Source organism: Corticium candelabrum, chromosome 18 (assembly GCF_963422355.1).
Source record: "Corticium candelabrum chromosome 18, ooCorCand1.1, whole genome shotgun sequence".
NCBI classification, from domain to species: Eukaryota; Metazoa; Porifera; class Homoscleromorpha; order Homosclerophorida; family Plakinidae; genus Corticium; species Corticium candelabrum.
Window position 1 is genome coordinate 5,288,420 of NC_085102.1, and position 17,500 is coordinate 5,305,919.

Below are 17,500 nucleotides of genomic sequence, written 5' to 3' on the forward strand. Positions count from 1 at the left end.
ACTAAGTGCTTGCCATTATTGCACCTTGTTAGTGATCTCAAGATTCTGTTACTGATCTGTATTGGTGCTTACAACGACGCGGAGTTTATCAGACGTATGTTGTACTAATGAACGGCTTCTGGGAGCCGATAATTTATGCAAAAGATGTAAACCAGGCAGCCAACGGTCCCGTACATTGTCAAACACAAGCATGCCTTACATTTCAACACACGAACTGCATTGTCAGTCATTTCTTGTCTAGCTAGACTCATTCGCATCGGATTTGGAATCTCTCAGGGCCAAACTCTTAATGAAAAAGTCGTGTAAGATGCCCAAGATTGTCCGACAAAAGACAAAACTCATGTTCAAAAGCTGTGCTAACTTCTAGATCAATGCGAATATGCACAGAAAGCAATAGGAGCGCTTTCCTGGCGATTCGTGCACCACACCTTTGCAACCACAGAAGGGGCAATTACCAGGCATGTGCAAATGTGTCTCCACAGTCGTCCTGATGTCAAAAAGGGGAGGGGCTGGCAGCATTTAGTGACATCAGTAGGTGGTGAAAACTGGGTTGAGTCCTTTTGGAAGTACTTATCACAAAGCGATGCTAAATGATAGTCTTAACAGCTTAGGGTCGTTTTACTGAGTTTAATAATGAGATGGAAAGATATCGTGCTTTTGCATTACGCAAACGTCTCATTTGTAAATGCCATGGGATCTCACGAACGAATAAGAGACGTGTGCCATGTTTGTGGTGATTAATTAATTAAGAACAATTAATAAAATCAATTAATTAATAAGCAATAAATTTAATTTACTGTATAGTATCACTACATACTTATTTTACAGTGAGAACAATCAGATTCGTGTGTGGAACAACGGTCATGGTATTCCAGTTGAAACTCACAAAGTCGAGAAGAAACTCGTTCCGACGATGATCTTTGGGGAACTTCTTACTTCGTCGAACTATGATGACACGCAGAAGAAGGTGACGGGCGGGAGAAACGGTTACGGTGCCAAACTGTGCAACATCTTTTGTACAAAGTTTACGGTGGAAACGGCGTGTGCTAACTCTGGAAAGAAATATAAGCAAGTTAGTAGTAGAGTGTGTGTGTTGTGAGTCAGACATTTTGTCTGTCTGTCCATCTGTTTGTCTGTCTGTCCATTTGTTTGTTTGTCTGTCTGTCTGTCCATTTGTTTGTTTGTCTGTCTGTCCATCTGTTTGTTTGTCTGTCTGTCTGTCTGTCCATCTGTCTGTCTGTTTGTTTGTCTGTTTGTCTGTCCATCTGTTTGTCTATCTGTCTGTCCATCCATCTGTTTGTTTGTCTGTCTGTCTGTTTGTCTGTCTGTCCATTTGTTTGTCTGTCTGTCCATATGTTTGTCTGTCTGTCCATATGTTTGTCTGTCTGTCTGTCCATATGTTTGTCTGTTTGTCTGTTCATTTGTTTGTCTGTCTGTCCATATGTTTGTCTGTCTGTCCATCTGTTTGTCTTTCTGTTCATCTGTTTGTCTGTCCATCTGTTTGTCTGTCTGTCTGTTTATTTGTCTGTCCGCCTATCCGTCTGTCTGTTTGTTTCTGTCTACTTACCCTTTTGGTTACTACAGTGTCCCCGTGCATAAACACCCATCTGGGAGTGATGTCAGAAAAGTGTGTGTAATTCAAATGTTCTGTCATGTCTGTCGACGAAACTCGGTAACAAGATTCAGCAATCGTAGCCGCATCTCGTTGTGAAAGAACTCAACAAACGGTTTACAGCGGGCCTCGCTCGAGGAAGCACATTTTCTTCGTATTGCACATTTGTCCGTTTTTACGCTACGGTGTTTCATTATTTAACTAGTTATTTTGCAGAAAGGGACATGACATGATTATCTAGGTAATAATTGTGGCGATTTTTGAAACGTGCTTTCGTTTTTGAGATATTGCAGAGGAAGGCCCCTGAAGAGGGGTGCACATACGGTCATAAATCTCTACAAAATGGTAACAGAATATGGTGAAACGCAAGGATAACATAGCAGAGACGATTTCTAAAATATTCATCGTGGGGATTTCTAAAATATTCATCGTGGGGATTTCTGATTGATGCTTTTGACACGAAGATATGACAACATGAATATGTGCAACATTCTGTATTACGCCATCCATAAATATTTTTCACTTACATTCAAAAAACAACCAAATAGCTACACAGAACCTAAGATCTAAAAACTATACAAAACAACTAAGGATCGAAACGCCTGAAAAACAACAAGACTAAGCATCATTTGGTCTTCTGTAGTGAGAGTGACAACCCAGTCATCCAAACAGTTCTGATGTCTTTATCTGAGATCTCCTTGTCTGGTAAAAGTTGCCCGAGTTCACAAGAACTGGCAGAAACTTCGGATAGGTCTTTCACGTATTCAGACATCAGCGAAGGAGACGCTAACTCGTCATTCCCAAAATGGGGACCCTCCTTTTGGTCAACAGGAACATTCATTCGCTTCCGTCTAACCTCGTTCAAAACACTTCTTCTCTCTGAACAACTGTTGCTCACTCCGACGCACAGCAAAGAAGACAGGTGCAAGAATATGGCGCGGTTGCTGTGCGACCGCATAGCATTGCAACAGTAAAAGGCGGAGCTAAGTTTATCAACCAATCAGTAACAGGCAACGCCCTTATCGACAGCCAATCACCGCCTTGTATAACTAACTTTCTTTTAGAAGGTTCTGTGACATCATAATTACATTACCAGAAAGCCCTCGCATCAAGGACCACGTGCATCTAATCAGCTATAGCGTACAACCTCGGGGGCCTGCGCTAGGGGGCACTGTACTTTGTTGTCTAGTTGTTGCTCTCTTTGCTATTGCTACTAATCATTCTCTTATTTTCAGTCATGGAAGAACAACATGAGCTCTTGCAATGAGCCCGACATCAAGCCCTTCAGTGGTCGCGACTTCACGTGTGTCACATTCAAACCCGACCTCTCCAAGTTCAGTATGGAGCGTCTCGACAGAGACATCGTAGCCCTCATGACACGCAGAGCTTACGACGTGGCTGGATCATCCAACGGAGTCAAAGTCTTCCTCAATGGCAAACTTCTTCCTGTAAGTGAATGTTGGTATTATAGAATGCGATACTTAATGTGTGTGAGTGTGTGTGTGTGTGCGCGCGTGCAGTGTGTGTGTGTGTGTGTGTGTGTGTGTGTGTGTAACACAAATTTCCATATTTGTTTTTGTCACAGATTCGTTCGTTTCGTGAATACGTCAACCTCTATTTAAAGAACTCAGAGAATCCTCTTGGAGACGACGGCGAGAGGACACCAGACCAAGTCGTCTACGAAAAAGTCAACACAAGATGGGAAGTGTGCGTCACACCAAGTGCAAGTGGTTTCCAACAAGTTAGCTTCGTCAACAGCATCGCTACAACAAAGGTCAGGATACTATTGGACTGATGTGTGTGAGTATATGTGAATGAGTTTTGTACGCGTGTTTTCATGTTTGTTGCAGGGAGGTTCGCATATTGATTACGTAACGAAACAGCTTGTTGATAAGCTGATGACTGCGGCGAAACGGAAGAACAAAGGTGGGGCGGATATGAAGCCTCATTTGGTGAAGTCTCATCTTTGGGTTTTCATCAATTGTTTGGTGGAGAATCCGGCGTTCGACAGTCAAACGAAAGAAAATATGACACTGAAGGTAGACGAATAAACAAACGCGGTGTGTGTCTGTCTGTCTGTCTGTCTGTCTGTCTGCTTGTGTGTGTGAGTGTCTGTCTGTGTGTGTGTGTGTGTGTGTGAGAGAGAGAGAGAGAGAGAGAGAGAGTCTGTCTGTCTGTCTGTCTGTCTGTCTGTTTGCGTGTGTCTGTGTGTGTGTCTGTGTCTGTCTGTGTGTGTCTGTCTGTCTGTCTGTCTGTGTGAGTGTCTGTCTGTCTGCATGTGTGTGTGAGTGTCTATGTGTGTATCTGTGTGTGTGTGTGTCTGTCTGTCTGTCTGTGTGTGTGAGTGTCTGTTTGTCTATCTGTCTGTCTGCATATGTGTGTGTGAAGTGTTTGTACATTTTATTTGATTCACACGAGCTGTTTGGTTTAGGTGAAATCGTTTGGCTCTGAATGCGCTTTGAGTGAGAAATTTGTGAAGAAAGTGACACAGTGTGGAGTCGTAGATCTCTTGGTGACATCAGCTCAAGCCAAATTGCAGGTAAACCTGTAAAGAAGCAAGCAAACAGACAGACCAACAAGCCAACAAACAGACAGACAGACAACAGACTAACAACAAACATCCAATAGACAAGACAAGCCACAAACAGCCAAACACAGAAACAGACATACACAAAAACAAACAAACAAGTCAACCAACAAACAGACAGACAGATGAACATGCAAAGAAATGAACAATCTAACAAGCAAACAGACAAACAAACCAACAAGTCAACAAACAGACAGACAAACATGAAAAGAAATGAACAATCTAACGAGCAAACAAGCAAACAGACAGATGAACAGAACAAACCGACAGACAAACAAACAAACAAACATGCAAAGAAATGAACAATCAAGCAACATGACGGGTACCTTTTAATAAATTAATTAATATTTTTACTTTAGGCTCAGTTGAGTCGTAAGGCCGGGTCTACTGGCCGACAAACTAAACTGAAGGGAATTCCTAAACTCGACGATGCCGGGAGTGCCGGTGGGAAGAAGTCGCGTGATTGCACTCTCATCTTGACGGAAGGAGACTCAGCGAAGACGCTGGCTGTCAGCGGGCTGAGTGTCGTGGGAAGAGATTTATACGGAGTGTTTCCTTTGAGAGGGAAAGTGCTCAACGTCAGGGAAGCTTCGGCAAAACAGGTTGGTGTTAAGGCTGCTTCACATACCCAAACTGGTCCAATAACGTAATTTAAATTAATTAAATAATTATATGATTTATTTATTATATAATTAATTTATTATTGTCGTGCTCAACCAGATCAGTCTGGTTTGTAAAGTCTATTACAAGTACCGGAAGCAAACCCTGCTTCAGAAGTACTTAGACCATCACGGCTGTCTAGAAAGAAGACATGACTTTACGAAGGATCCGAGTAGATCCCAGAAACACTGTTTTCTGTAAGTGCTGCAGGTTGTGATGACCTGGAATAATGTCCAGCCACCGTGCAATACCTGCGTGCACTGTGCCCAAAGCTCCCAAGACCACCGGAACCACCAGTGTTCGACAATGCCACATGCCGCTTATCTCCACTCGCAAGTCGCTGTACTTCGCCAACTTCTCAGCATGTTTCTTGCCAATGTTGCCATCAGCAGGACAGCTGATATCAATAAGAAGACAAGTGTTTGTCTTCCTATTTCTGAGACAGATGTCTGGACGATTGGCTTTGATCCTCCTGGCAGTGGGGATGGTGGTATCCCACATCATAGTAATGTCATCCGTCTCCACAAGCCTATCAGGATGATGCCGGTACCATCTGCTCTCCACTGGAACCCCAAAATGACGACAAACATCCCAGTGAATGATGGAGGCCAGCTGATTGTGTCGATCAGTGTAGTCCGTCGGTGCCAAAGCACTACAGCCTGCCACAATGTGGTCGACTGTTTCCAGGCCTGCACTGCACATGCGGCAAGTAGGACTGACATCACAATGTAGAATCTTGCGCTATAGTACCGAGTCCGAAGAGCTTGGTCTTGAACAGCAACAACCAGTCCCTCAGTTGCAGCAGGAAGATTCGCTGCCTTCATAATTTATTTATTATTTATTATATAATTTATTTATTATTATTGTTATAAATAAATTAAATTAATCATTACTCTGATGAGCATTTTAAGGAGTCAAACGTCAAGCACAATTGCCGCTCTCCGATTCGTTAGCAATTGTGTGTCCCTTTCAGATGACCGAGAATGCTGAGATAACGAACATCGTGAAGATCATGGGTCTGAAGTACGGCAAGAAGTACATGTCGGAGAGCGACTTGGCGTCGTTGCGGTACGGCCATCTGATGGTGATGACCGACCAAGATCAGGATGGCTCGCACATCAAGGGCCTTCTCATCAACTTCATCCATTACAACTGGCCTTCACTCTTACGTCTGCCGTTTATGGAGCAGTTCATCACACCTATTGTGAAGGTATAGCAGCACTACCATGTACTAGGGAAAATATGTAGGCCACCTGTGTAGAAAAGCCACTCCCATTTTAGACCACGCCTACTTGCTGTTTTATACATATCATCATGATACAACTACATGTGTATCGAATACCGTCAGTATCAAAGTTTGTCTGGTCACCTTTCACCATTCGCCACACACACACACACACACACACACACACACAACACAGTGACACACACACACACACACACAACACACACACACACACATACACACACACATTGCCATTTTTACATAGGATACGTAACGTACGTAGAAGTGGCAGTCCTGGTGCATCTCTCTAATACTGTAGCCGCTAAGCGTAGAAGTGTGTCTCGTCTGTAGGTGTCCAAGGGTCGGGAAGAGATCCCGTTCTATAGCATGCCGGAGTTTGAACAATGGAAGGAGAGCACTCCGTCTCATCGCTCGTGGAAAGTGAAGTACTACAAAGGTTTAGGCACGAGCACATCTAAGGAGGGCAAGGAATACTTCCAGGACATGGAGAGACATAGAATATTGTTCAAATATGCAGGAGCCGCTGATGATGACTCCATTAAACTGGTACGTTGTACGTCATATCACACACACACACACACACACACACACACACACACACACACACACACACACACACACACACACACACAATTAAAGGGACACTGTTGAGACTAACATTGATTATCTTGTTTCCTTGTGATCGCAGGCTTTTAGTAAGAGTGAAGTCGATGCCAGAAAGAGATGGCTAGATGCTTGGCTACAGAACAGAAGAGAGAGACGATGTCAAGGACTAAACGAAGTCTCAAAACAACAAGCAGTCGTAAATTTAGTGTGGATTGATATTAATACATGCCTGTCTTTTTGTATTTTTAGTCGTTTTTGTATGGACTCGAGACCGACGCAGTGTCCTACTCGGAGTTTGTCAATAAAGAGTTGGTACAGTTCTCAAATGCTGACAATGAGCGATCAATACCATCCATAGTTGACGGTAAGAGGCAGTTACATGTATAAGCCGTAGAGGGTAGAAGTTGTTGATTCTCACTAGAGAATTTTGGGAGCGTGGCAGGATGGGCAGGTCCACGACGCACGACGCATGCAGTCTGCTCTCTACAGTTGCACAGTTCAAGCCGGACATGCGCACTTGAGCCGATCTCAAGTGAAGTATAGTCTGCGTCGTAGCTACTGCGTGTAACGTACATTCAAGTGGTCTGGCAAGGAAATCAACTTTGATCGCCACTCAGCCCCTAGCGATGTCCATAGGTTGTGCATAGGCAAGTTCCATGGACAAAATTACAGAAAGTCTGTCTAGTCAGGTGTTGATTGACGTACATGGACCACTGTTGTTGATTTGCAAGAAGCCATGACTAGACTAGAGTAGATTCTAGGTGTTACTCTTGGACAAGATGTGTGCTTTCTGTGACACGAGAATAGCATCTGGGATTACCAATAGCAGTGCATCCGGGATTGCAATAAACACAAGTACAGTACACACGCGGCTGGAGCGATGCTGTTATCCCATGTTCTTTTGCAAGAGCCAGGATTTGTGGCTAATGTCACGTTTACTAAGTAATATCGTATTGTGTTCCAGTTCTGTAGTATGGAATTCTCATACATTCCTTAGCTGTACAACTTTGGACTCCTATCTACCGTTTCTGAGCGTGGCGCAGCGCCACGTTGCCACACTGTAGCGAGAACCCTGAGATTGCCAATCCAGTTTTGAGAATACACACAACAGTGCCTGTAAAACGCAGACTGCAGACTGGCAGAACCCTGAGGTCAAGTAAGTTAGACAGTAATGAGTACGACTGCACCAGCACATGCACATCACTGCCATGCATGTGGAGGTTTCAGCCGCACAGCCTCCATCTACATGTACGTACTACAAGCTTCTGTAGCTTCTTATTTAGCTGTAGGAGACAAGCAGGGTTCTAGTCAGGATTTCTGGAAGGCGCAGCGGTAGGGGCATGCCACATAAGTCTGGCACATGGGCGTGGCATGTATGTGCCTGTACAAATTTCTGAAATAAAATTAAAAAATTACCTTTGGGTTGGGGAGTGGTTTAGGATGCCTACTGTACAGTTCCAGAGGAGGGCGGTTTAGCTCATTGCATGCAGCAGTGTCATGGGGGCGGGCAACATTCGACAGTGAAGGTAGTAGTAGTTTTGAGGGCCTGCGAATCGTTCTGTTACAGTCTTTCTTGTTTTTTCGTAGTGGATGTAAGACTAGCGTGTATTCTAAGGCCTCATTGAATAAAAACGTCGAGCACGGTGTTGCTTTTGCTAGATTCTGCTGCCCGTTGCTGCTGCATGACATTACAATGTGTCTCATGTGACATTTACAGGCAAGACTGGTATACTACACGTAGCTAGTCTGAGAAAACCGGTAGAATAGACGCCTCACCTCGCCTACTAGATCACGCTAGCAAGACTCGACCCAGTCCTCCCTTTTTGTTAGCAGCGGATTTACACAATTTTTAGAAATCACTGTAGGAGTGATACCTGTATATCTGATCGCATGTACGTTTTTTGCTGAACTCATAATGCAATGAATCAGGCGTGTACGCTAGCTTGTAAATGTAGACAGATTTTGGTCACTATACGCACAAATAACGATAGGTAAGTCATAGGTTGAAGCTACACGTACAATCAGCAATAGTTCTTACTTTCTCCTATAAAAGAGCTAGCATTTGCAACCACAGAGAAACGGAACGAATTCAAACAGACAATGTAAGTATTGTATGAGTATGTTGATTCCTTTCAAGGGCGATTTCGTTGGACAAGAGGACACGTTCTATTGTCTAGACAATATCTAGATGCTACACTATGCTAGAAAGTTCCTACAAAGAGCAAAGTTTGCTACTTCAAACTATAAGCGTGTCATTAGCGCACGTTAGTAATCACCCAGGCCTTCCTCTGGTACAGTACCGTGCTCTAGAAATCTGTCTCAATACCATAAGGTATGCGATTAGAGACTTATGATTGACTCCACCTTTTCCTCATTATTGCTCTGTTGATATTAACATCTAGCTAGTTCCTCCTCTTTGTCATAACTTTTGGTGAGGGAGTGCACAGTGCGTGTGTGACGTACAGTACCTTGTACATGCGTATCCAGTATGTTGGAGGCGTAGCAGTCAGCTCTGGAGGCGTAGCAGTCAGCTCTGAAGGCGTAGTGGACCGCTACACCTTAGCATGCCTGGCTAGAACCCTGACAAGTATGTAGAACTATTAGGTTCATGCACGTGCATCAACTAAATTCAAAACTATTCATTGTTTGTCGTGCTGCTGCACTACAATGTCGTCTGACTCGTTACTTGAGAAATACTAGAAAAATTTAGAATAATTGGTACACAACACCTACGTGCAACTATTCGTACAAAACAAAAGAGAGCACATGCTTAGGTAATGTTTTTAGTCTCGTGTGAAAGCTCGAATGGTGTTCATTTGTTTGTTCATGTTTTGTTTGTTTCTTTGTTTGTTTGTTTGTTTGTTTATCTGTTTGACACTTTGTTGTTTATCTGTTTTTTATCTGTTTGTTTGTTTATCTGTTTGTTTGTTCATCTGTTTGTTTATTCATCTGTTTGTTTATTTGTTTGTTGTTTGTGTTTGTTTGTTTATCTGTTTGTTTGTTTGTTCCTGTTTGTTTATTCATCTGTTAGTCTTTCATGTCTGTCTCTTTCTGTCAGTCCGAGAGCTTGAATTCTCCAAACTGGCTGTGAATTCTTGTTTGTAAGTGTTTATTTTCATTCTCTGTCACAGGATTAAAGCCTGGTCAGCGGAAGGTACTCTTTACTTGCTTCAAAAGGAATGACAAGCGTGAAATAAAAGTAGCCCAGTTGGCTGGCTCTGTAGCCGAACTGTCAGCTTACCATCATGGAGAGGTAATCAACAAGCACGTTTAGTGTTGTTTTGTTATGCATTTTCTATCTGTCTGTTTGTCTGTCTGTCTGTTTGTTTATCTGTCTGTCTGTTTGTCTGTCTGTCTGTTTGTCTGTCTGTCTATTTGCCTGTCTGTCTGTTTGTTTATCTGTCTGTTTGTTTATCTGTTTGTCTGTCTGTCTATTTGTCTGTCTGTTTATCTGTCTGTCTGTCTGTTTGTTTATCCATTTGTTTGTCTGTCTATTTGTCTGTTTGTTTATCTGTTTGTCTGTCTGTCTATTTGTTTATCTGTTTGTCTGTCTGTCTATTTGTCTGTTTGTTTATCTGTCTGTCTGTTTATCTGTCTGTCTGTTTGTTTGTCTGTCTGTCTATTTGTCTGTCTGTCTGTGTATCTGTCTGTCTGTCTGTTTGTCTGTCTGTCTATTTGTCTGTCTGTGTATCTGTCTGTCTGTCTGTTTGTTTGTCTGTCTGTCTGTCTGTGTATCTGTCTGTCTGTGTATCTGTCTGTCTGTCTGTATATCTGTCTGTCTGTGTATCTGTCTGTCTGTCTGTTTATCTGTCTGTCTGTTTGTCTGTCTGTCTGTTTATCTGTCTGTCTGTTTATTTGTCTGTTTGTTTATCCGTTTGTCTGTCTGTATGTATATATGTATGTCTTGTGTATTCGTTTTTGCTTTATAACACTCCATCTATGATTATGTTTCAGACAAGCTTGATGAGTACAATCATAAACTTGGCTCAGAACTTCGTCGGCAGCAACAATTTGAACCTCCTACAACCAATTGGCCAGTTTGGCACTCGTCTCCATGGAGGAAAGGATGCAGCCAGTCCTCGTTACATTTTCACAATGTTGAGTCCACTTGCAAGGTAACATATCAACATTATAGGAAAACTAGTTTCTAGTCGTTGAGCATGTATCAGAGACCAAACGTCAAAACATTTTTGTTTATGTGTTTGTTGTATGTAGGGTGTTGTTTCCTGCTGTTGATGATAATTGTCTTGAATTTTTGACTGAAGACAATATGCGTATTGAACCGGAATGGTACTGTCCTGTCATTCCTATGGTTCTCGTCAATGGATCTGAGGGCATTGGAACGGGATACAGTAGCATGGTGCCGAACTATGACGTGAGAGAAATTGTAGCAAATTTGAGGAGGATGTTGAGAGAGGAAGAACCAGTGGACATGGTAAGGGAAAAGGAATGTTGAATGATGGTGTTAGGTTTTTAGATAGTTAATGTATTGTGAGATGCATCCCTCCAATACAATAGTCTAGTGTATTGTGAGATACATCTCTCCAATACAATAGTTTATTTAGTGTATCAATGAGTGTGTCATTATTGAATGAAGACTGTTTTCTTTCTAGTCGCCATCTTACAAAGGTTTTACTGGAACAATCGCCCAAATTGAGCCAACCAAGTATGCCGTCTATGGAACAATAGCGAGATTGGATGATAAGCAAGTAGAAATCACAGAACTACCCGTGAGGTCATGGACACAGACGTACAAAGAGAAAGTCATTGAACCAATGCTTTACGGAACCGAAAAGACACAAGCAGGAATTACGTAAGAAACTTACAATAAATGATGTACAACACGAATGCATGAGGTGATTTGTTGTGTTGTTTAGCGATTACTTGGAGTATCACACGGATACAACAGTGAGGTTCGTTGCAACTTTGACGAGAACTATGGCTGTTGAGTGCGACAAGGTAGGTTACCACAAGAAATTCAAACTGGAAGGATCGATAGCGACAAGCAATTTGGTGAGATGTGACTACATGTTTGATTGTCTTTGTGTCTCTTTGTCTGTTTGGAGCCACGTCCAAACTGTGACTAAATATGAACCTCTTTCTAACATCATAACTTAGTACAAGAGAACGTGACGTGTAACAGCAGTGTTTTGATTTGTAGGTTTTGTTTGATCATAATGGATGCTTGAAGAAATACAACGATGTCCTTGAGATTCTGACCGAGTTCTTTGCTGTACGTCTCGACATGTATGAACGTCGTAAAACTTGGCTGGAAGGCCAGCTATCAGCGGAGTCACTGAAATTAGACAACCAGGCTCGTTTCATAATGGAAAAGATTGAGGGAAAGATTGTACTTGAAGACAAGAAGAAGAAAGATATCGTCTTACAGTTGAAAACTCGAGGTTACGACTCTGATCCAGTGAAAGCATGGAAAGAGCAGCAGTCCTCGCATGTCGAGTCATCGGGTAATCATTAGACTGTGTGTTTGTCTATGTATCTGGGGCTTAATTGAAGTTGTTACAATTTCAAGGTGAGAACGAAGAAGATGAAGAGGAAACTCAAACTTCTAGCAACGAGCCTGACTACGCATATCTGCTGCATATGTCACTTCTAAGTCTAACGAGAGAGAAGAAGGAGGAACTACTTGCAAACAAACAAGCCAAAGCCGAGGAACTACACATCCTGAAAAGCAAAACGTCTAAAGATCTGTGGAACGAAGACCTCGACCATTTTATGCAAGAACTTGAGAAGGTGGAGAAGGAAGAGCAAGAGAATGCGATGATTAGTGTGAGTGGCACGTCGTCTCGTGCGGGAAAGAAGGGAGGCAAGAAGGGAAGAGGTGGGAGATCTCAACCGAAACCGAAGTTGACAAGTTCTGGTGTTGTGGCCGAGTCTCTGCCTCAAGCACCACCCGAAGATGTGATTCCGCCGGTGATACCTCAAATGGGTGAGAAAAAGGAAAAAGGTGAGGCATCATGTGTGTGTGTGTGTGTGTGTGTGTGTGTGTGTGCATGTGTGTGTGTATGTGTGTGTGTGTGTGTGTGTGTGTGTGTGTGTGTGTGAGAGAGAGAGAGAGAGATCAAGTGGCATATTGGATTTCCTTGCATGTGTTTGGTATAGCCACTAAACGTAAACGGAAGACGTCGTCAGACTCGACTGAGGGAACCGACAAAAGCAAGGCCGATGGCAACGACAAGGCCAGAGGCCAACGAAGTCTTGAAGACTTCTTTTCACTCGATGATCTCAACAACGAACAAAAACCGGCAAGCAAAGCCGAGAAACCGCCCAAACCAGACATCATTGATGTAGACGATAGCAGCAAGGGTGAGGCTATTAAATCCCTCTCTGAACGGCTTGCCACAAAGCAAGCACCCAAGAAGCAGGCAGCATCCAAGCCAAAGCCAGGAAAGAAACCAAAACCAAAATCAACATTTGAGCTTGTGGATGACTCCGACGACGACATAGTCGAACAGTTTTCTACCGATCAAAGCTCGAGTGATGTCGACGAGCCGGTAGCAAAGCGTCCGGCTGTTTCGTCACGTCGAGCAGCTGCAGTCGGCAAGAAAGTCTACACTTTCTCTGATCATGAAGACGACGAGTCTAGTGATGATGACGTCATCCCAGACAGCGAGTCAGAAAGCGGCGAGGATTTTGCAGCAACTAAAGCGCCTGCGAAATCCACAGCATCAGGAAAAGGTGCTGAAGGAAAAGTTGCCGAGAAACAGCAACAAAGTCGAGGTCCGGATGACAAACAGACGGACGACGTCAATGGGAAGGAGGAACGAGTGGATAAAGGGAAAGTCGCTGTAGCTGTAAGACCCGATGCCAAGAAAAAGACGGAAGCAATCAAAAAGGATGCCAAACCGGTCAAGAAGCGAACACTCGTGCAATCAAAGACACAGACTAAATCGGCGAAGGTTTGTTTTTCATTCGGTGTCTTTGTCTTCACTTAGTAATCGAATGGTGTGTGTGTGTGTGTGTGTGTGTGTGTGTGTGTGTGTGTGTGTGTGTGTGTGTGTGTGTGCAGCCTTCTAAACAACCAACGATGGCTGAAGCTATGTCTAAGGCTCAGGGTCAGAAACGGAAGGAAAAGCAGCCACTCATAACTATTGACAGTGAAGACGAAAATGCAACCTTTGATCAAATTCTGAGCACCAAAGCGACGCTCTCAGTAAAGCCCGTACAAGGCCCCACCACCAAAGCCATTCAGACAGTGAAAAGTCCGGCGAAAGTTTCGAAGTCGAAGGACGCGGCGCCTCCAAGGAAACGTGTGAAGGCAATGCCTGATATCAGTAGTGACGACGAGCAGGATGATGTGCCTCTTGCTCCTGTTGTTCAACGCAAGAAACGTGCGCAAACGAAGACGTTGACTTATACGGCTGAGTCTGATGCAAGTGATGACGACGATGATGACGAAGACTTCATGGTTTAAGGTGATGTGTGGTATGGGTGTGAGTAGAAACTGGTTGCTGTGTGGGACTTTTAACATTCGTGTAGATTCATGGTGTGGGTGTGTGTATGTAGTTATTGGTTTATTCACGATTATAACTGATTTGGGGATGGAAAAGGAGCATTCTGGTCTCATTCTTGTGTGTGTGTGTGTGTGTGTGTGTGTGTGTGTGTGTGTGTGTGTGTGTGTGTGACACAATGATGCTTCATCATGTAAACAGCATGTATAATTCCACTGATCTATTATACACAAAACTATTGAATTCAATAACTCAAATTAATCCTTATTGATATTAATTTACATTGCATCAAAATGGGACTTGTGTGCTTCCTGTCACTTCTTCCGTTCGTCCTGTCTCTTCTCTCGCCACTGCAGCAGCCCGACGATGATGCCAACATGACGCATGTGTTTACAAACACGATGAGCATATACAACACCTTGTTTCTTGGATTAACAAGCAAAACATTCCTCCAACCGTCCGATCAAACTGAGACAAACATACAAGCCAAAAACGACGTACGGCAGTGAACAACTGAATGATCCCGATTTTGAAATTTGACCGGAAGTTGAATGTATTTTGCTACCATATGAACCGGTTGTTGAGAACTCGACTGTCGCATACAGTTGACTTATTCCATAGCCGACGTCTTTATCACAATTTGGCCGTCGGACACGTGGCCATCATTACGTCGACACTCAGTAAGTTATCGTCAGAATCAGTGTTCGAAATTCACAAAGTTTCTTACTCGCCAAGATAAATTATTAATATTAATATATTTTAGTACATTTAGTTTTGACAAACATTGGAAACAATTTCTCTAGTCACTTTTAATCCGACTCGTCAGTGAGAAATTTCTTTCAATGTCTGCTGTGTGCATTGGGAGAACCATCATCATTGGGCCTAAAGCCAAAACATTCATATCCGCAGCATCATTGCATTCAAGAATGCTCTGCCACCTTGTTATAAAATCATCATTTTCATTTTGCTTGATGTAATCTTTACAAACAGCTTTAACTCTCCCCACTCCAACCTGCAGTGTTGGGCTGAAAAGCTTCATAAGTGGATCTGAAAAGTGCTGTGATAAATACTCAATTTGAACATCACCAAATCTAGATGTTGATTGGAACCATATCTTGGCCATGTCCTTGGCGAAAACAACTTTGAAAGCAGCTAAAACAGAATCTGTTTGGAAACTTTCAAAGCGTGCAGTGATCTGCTGCAAAATGGTTTCCACTAAATGTTGGAAACTTTTCAGAACTAGGTCACACACTTCTGATAAGCATCTGCTTGATTTCTTCAACTGCTGTCCACGGTGAAGTTGCCCAAGCTCAGAGACTGCACTCGTCTTCAACAAGAGAGAGGTTACAGTCATTGTCACTAAAGTCACTTATTTACTCGAGTGAAAAACAGATGTCCCTAAGCTATCCTTCCTGCTCTCTTTCTCAGTGCGTGCAAGAACAGTGGCAATGCGTTTTTGTATCTTCTCAGGTTTCTATAATTTATCTAGTTCAGCCTTAGTGCTTTGAATGGACAGCAAAATAGTGTCAATAGTTGCACTCTGCTGCTGCAACATCTTGCTAAGTCGCCTAAGAACTACCAGTAGATGATATACGAGGTAGAGAAAGATGACCACATCAGGAAGCAGCAGTGCAGCTTAGTAGCTCGGCCTTGCATAGCTGTCTTACTAAGAAGGACTTGGTTAGTATGGGCTAATCTTGCAGAACAACCTTATTATATAATTATAAAGCACTCTTTCACGATAAGAAACCCATCGAGTGCCTTTAAGCTTAACAGGTAAATCAAGTGCTTTGCCAGTTTCTTCAGACTCTCAATCGAGTGAGTTTGGAGAGTTTCATGTCGCCGTTTTCTGGATTGATCTTTTTTATATTAACTTGTTTAATGTCTGACCACGCCCACAGTTATATGGCATCGAACAGTCTGTATTCTCCAATAACAAAATTCAATATTCAATATCTCAATACCCCGGATTATCCTACATCACCCAGAGACGAGATGAAACCGTCGCAAGTGTATCTGTTCACAGACGAGACAACGCACAATACGAATATTAATAGAGCAACGTCAAAAAAAGTAAAACGCCACCATTTTGAGTAAAAATACGGGTATTTGATTATTCTTATACGGGCATCTGATAACTTGCAGTTTGTATGAATGAAATTTTGTTCTCTCCACGTGTACGTGTTCGTCTGTTGCGCTTGCGCAAATAACTTTGAATATGCAGCGCATGCGCAAAATTACCCGAATAAACATTCGCGAAGCCCGTATAGCTACTTTTCTCTCGTCTGGTCCCGCCCACTCCAAAGGTCTGGCCACGCGAGCCTATAATGGCGTCAGCACGTGTTTCGGCGGGCTCCGAGCGACTTGACGAGACGACACTTTCTTACTTCAAGCGAGTCGAAAGTGTGTTTTCAAAACAGTCGTTTGAAAACGAAGATGACAGAAAAACCTTTCTAGACAACGTCATACGTCAAATGGAGGGAATCGAGACGCGAATCGCTTGTAATCAGCAGCTCAGTCACGTATTAGAGACAATTATTGATTCTACGAGTCCAGATGACGTTTATCAGTTGCATCTAATGTTACTTACCAATTGGCAAGAACTCGTTTGCCATAAATCCGGATGTCACGTGATTGAGAGCTGCATAGCACGCGTTCCGGAGTTGATGACGTCAGAAGGTGGAGCTGAGATCAAGCGTGTGTTTTGTGATATGTGTAGGAGCATACTGTGTGACCTGACTAGAATGCTAAATGATACGTACGGCAGTCATGTTTTGAGAAAAATAATCGAGACACTAGCGGGATACAGAGTCAACTCAAAACCGTTAAATAAACAAGATTGGCAGTCGAACAAAAGGTTGGTGCGTTTGGAGGGAACGAGACCAAAACGTTTCTCTAAATTACTTCGGAAATACGGCAAACACGTAGTCAATCGTGACGATTTCATTGTTCTCCCGACTCATCCGTCTGCCAGTCCGGTTATTCAAACTTTACTTGAGCTTTTGGTTTTTACAGAACCAGAAACCGGTCGATTTCTTTGTCAGGCTGTTTTGCAAGCTATTGGCGTTGAGTCGTCGGAGCCAGTAGAATGTGATCTGATGTTTCATCCGATTGGCAGCCATTTGATCGAAGTGCTTCTCTTGGTTTTGTGTGATGACGACTTTCAGTTGCTTTACTCTGCTGCGTTTCGTGGGAAACTTGCTAGTATTTCCAACCATCCGATTGCAAACCACACGGTACAATCTCTGATCGAACACGCGAGAAATACGGCACAACTTGGAATGATAGCTGATGAGCTGTTGCCTTGTTTTGAGACTGTG

At 43.0% G+C, this 17,500-nt stretch overlaps 2 protein-coding genes across 2 annotated transcripts in view; both read left to right on the forward strand.

The window, feature by feature from the left end:
- The window catches only part of LOC134193927 (DNA topoisomerase 2-alpha-like), a 16,156-nt gene extending 1,861 nt beyond the window's left edge, over positions 1-14,295 (forward strand). The window contains exons 4-22 of the mRNA XM_062662794.1: positions 829-1,072; positions 2,848-3,060; positions 3,198-3,386; positions 3,463-3,651; positions 4,044-4,151; positions 4,559-4,801; positions 5,833-6,069; positions 6,436-6,651; positions 6,794-6,886; positions 6,961-7,075; positions 9,843-9,964; positions 10,666-10,826; positions 10,927-11,146; positions 11,325-11,524; positions 11,589-11,724; positions 11,873-12,176; positions 12,242-12,676; positions 12,832-13,628; positions 13,739-14,295. Of these exons, the coding sequence (XP_062518778.1) occupies positions 829-1,072; positions 2,848-3,060; positions 3,198-3,386; positions 3,463-3,651; positions 4,044-4,151; positions 4,559-4,801; positions 5,833-6,069; positions 6,436-6,651; positions 6,794-6,886; positions 6,961-7,075; positions 9,843-9,964; positions 10,666-10,826; positions 10,927-11,146; positions 11,325-11,524; positions 11,589-11,724; positions 11,873-12,176; positions 12,242-12,676; positions 12,832-13,628; positions 13,739-14,143 (4,627 nt within the window). The 3' untranslated portion in view covers positions 14,144-14,295. The remainder of the gene's footprint in view (positions 1-828; positions 1,073-2,847; positions 3,061-3,197; positions 3,387-3,462; positions 3,652-4,043; positions 4,152-4,558; positions 4,802-5,832; positions 6,070-6,435; positions 6,652-6,793; positions 6,887-6,960; positions 7,076-9,842; positions 9,965-10,665; positions 10,827-10,926; positions 11,147-11,324; positions 11,525-11,588; positions 11,725-11,872; positions 12,177-12,241; positions 12,677-12,831; positions 13,629-13,738) is intronic.
- A 2,208-nt stretch (positions 14,296-16,503) lies between these two features.
- The window catches only part of LOC134193563 (nucleolar protein 9-like), a 2,068-nt gene continuing 1,071 nt past the window's right edge, over positions 16,504-17,500 (forward strand). Inside the window, exon 1 of the mRNA XM_062662388.1 lies at positions 16,504-17,500. This exon is cut by the window's right edge and continues 1,071 nt beyond it. Within this exon, the coding sequence (XP_062518372.1) occupies positions 16,508-17,500 (993 nt within the window). The 5' untranslated portion in view covers positions 16,504-16,507.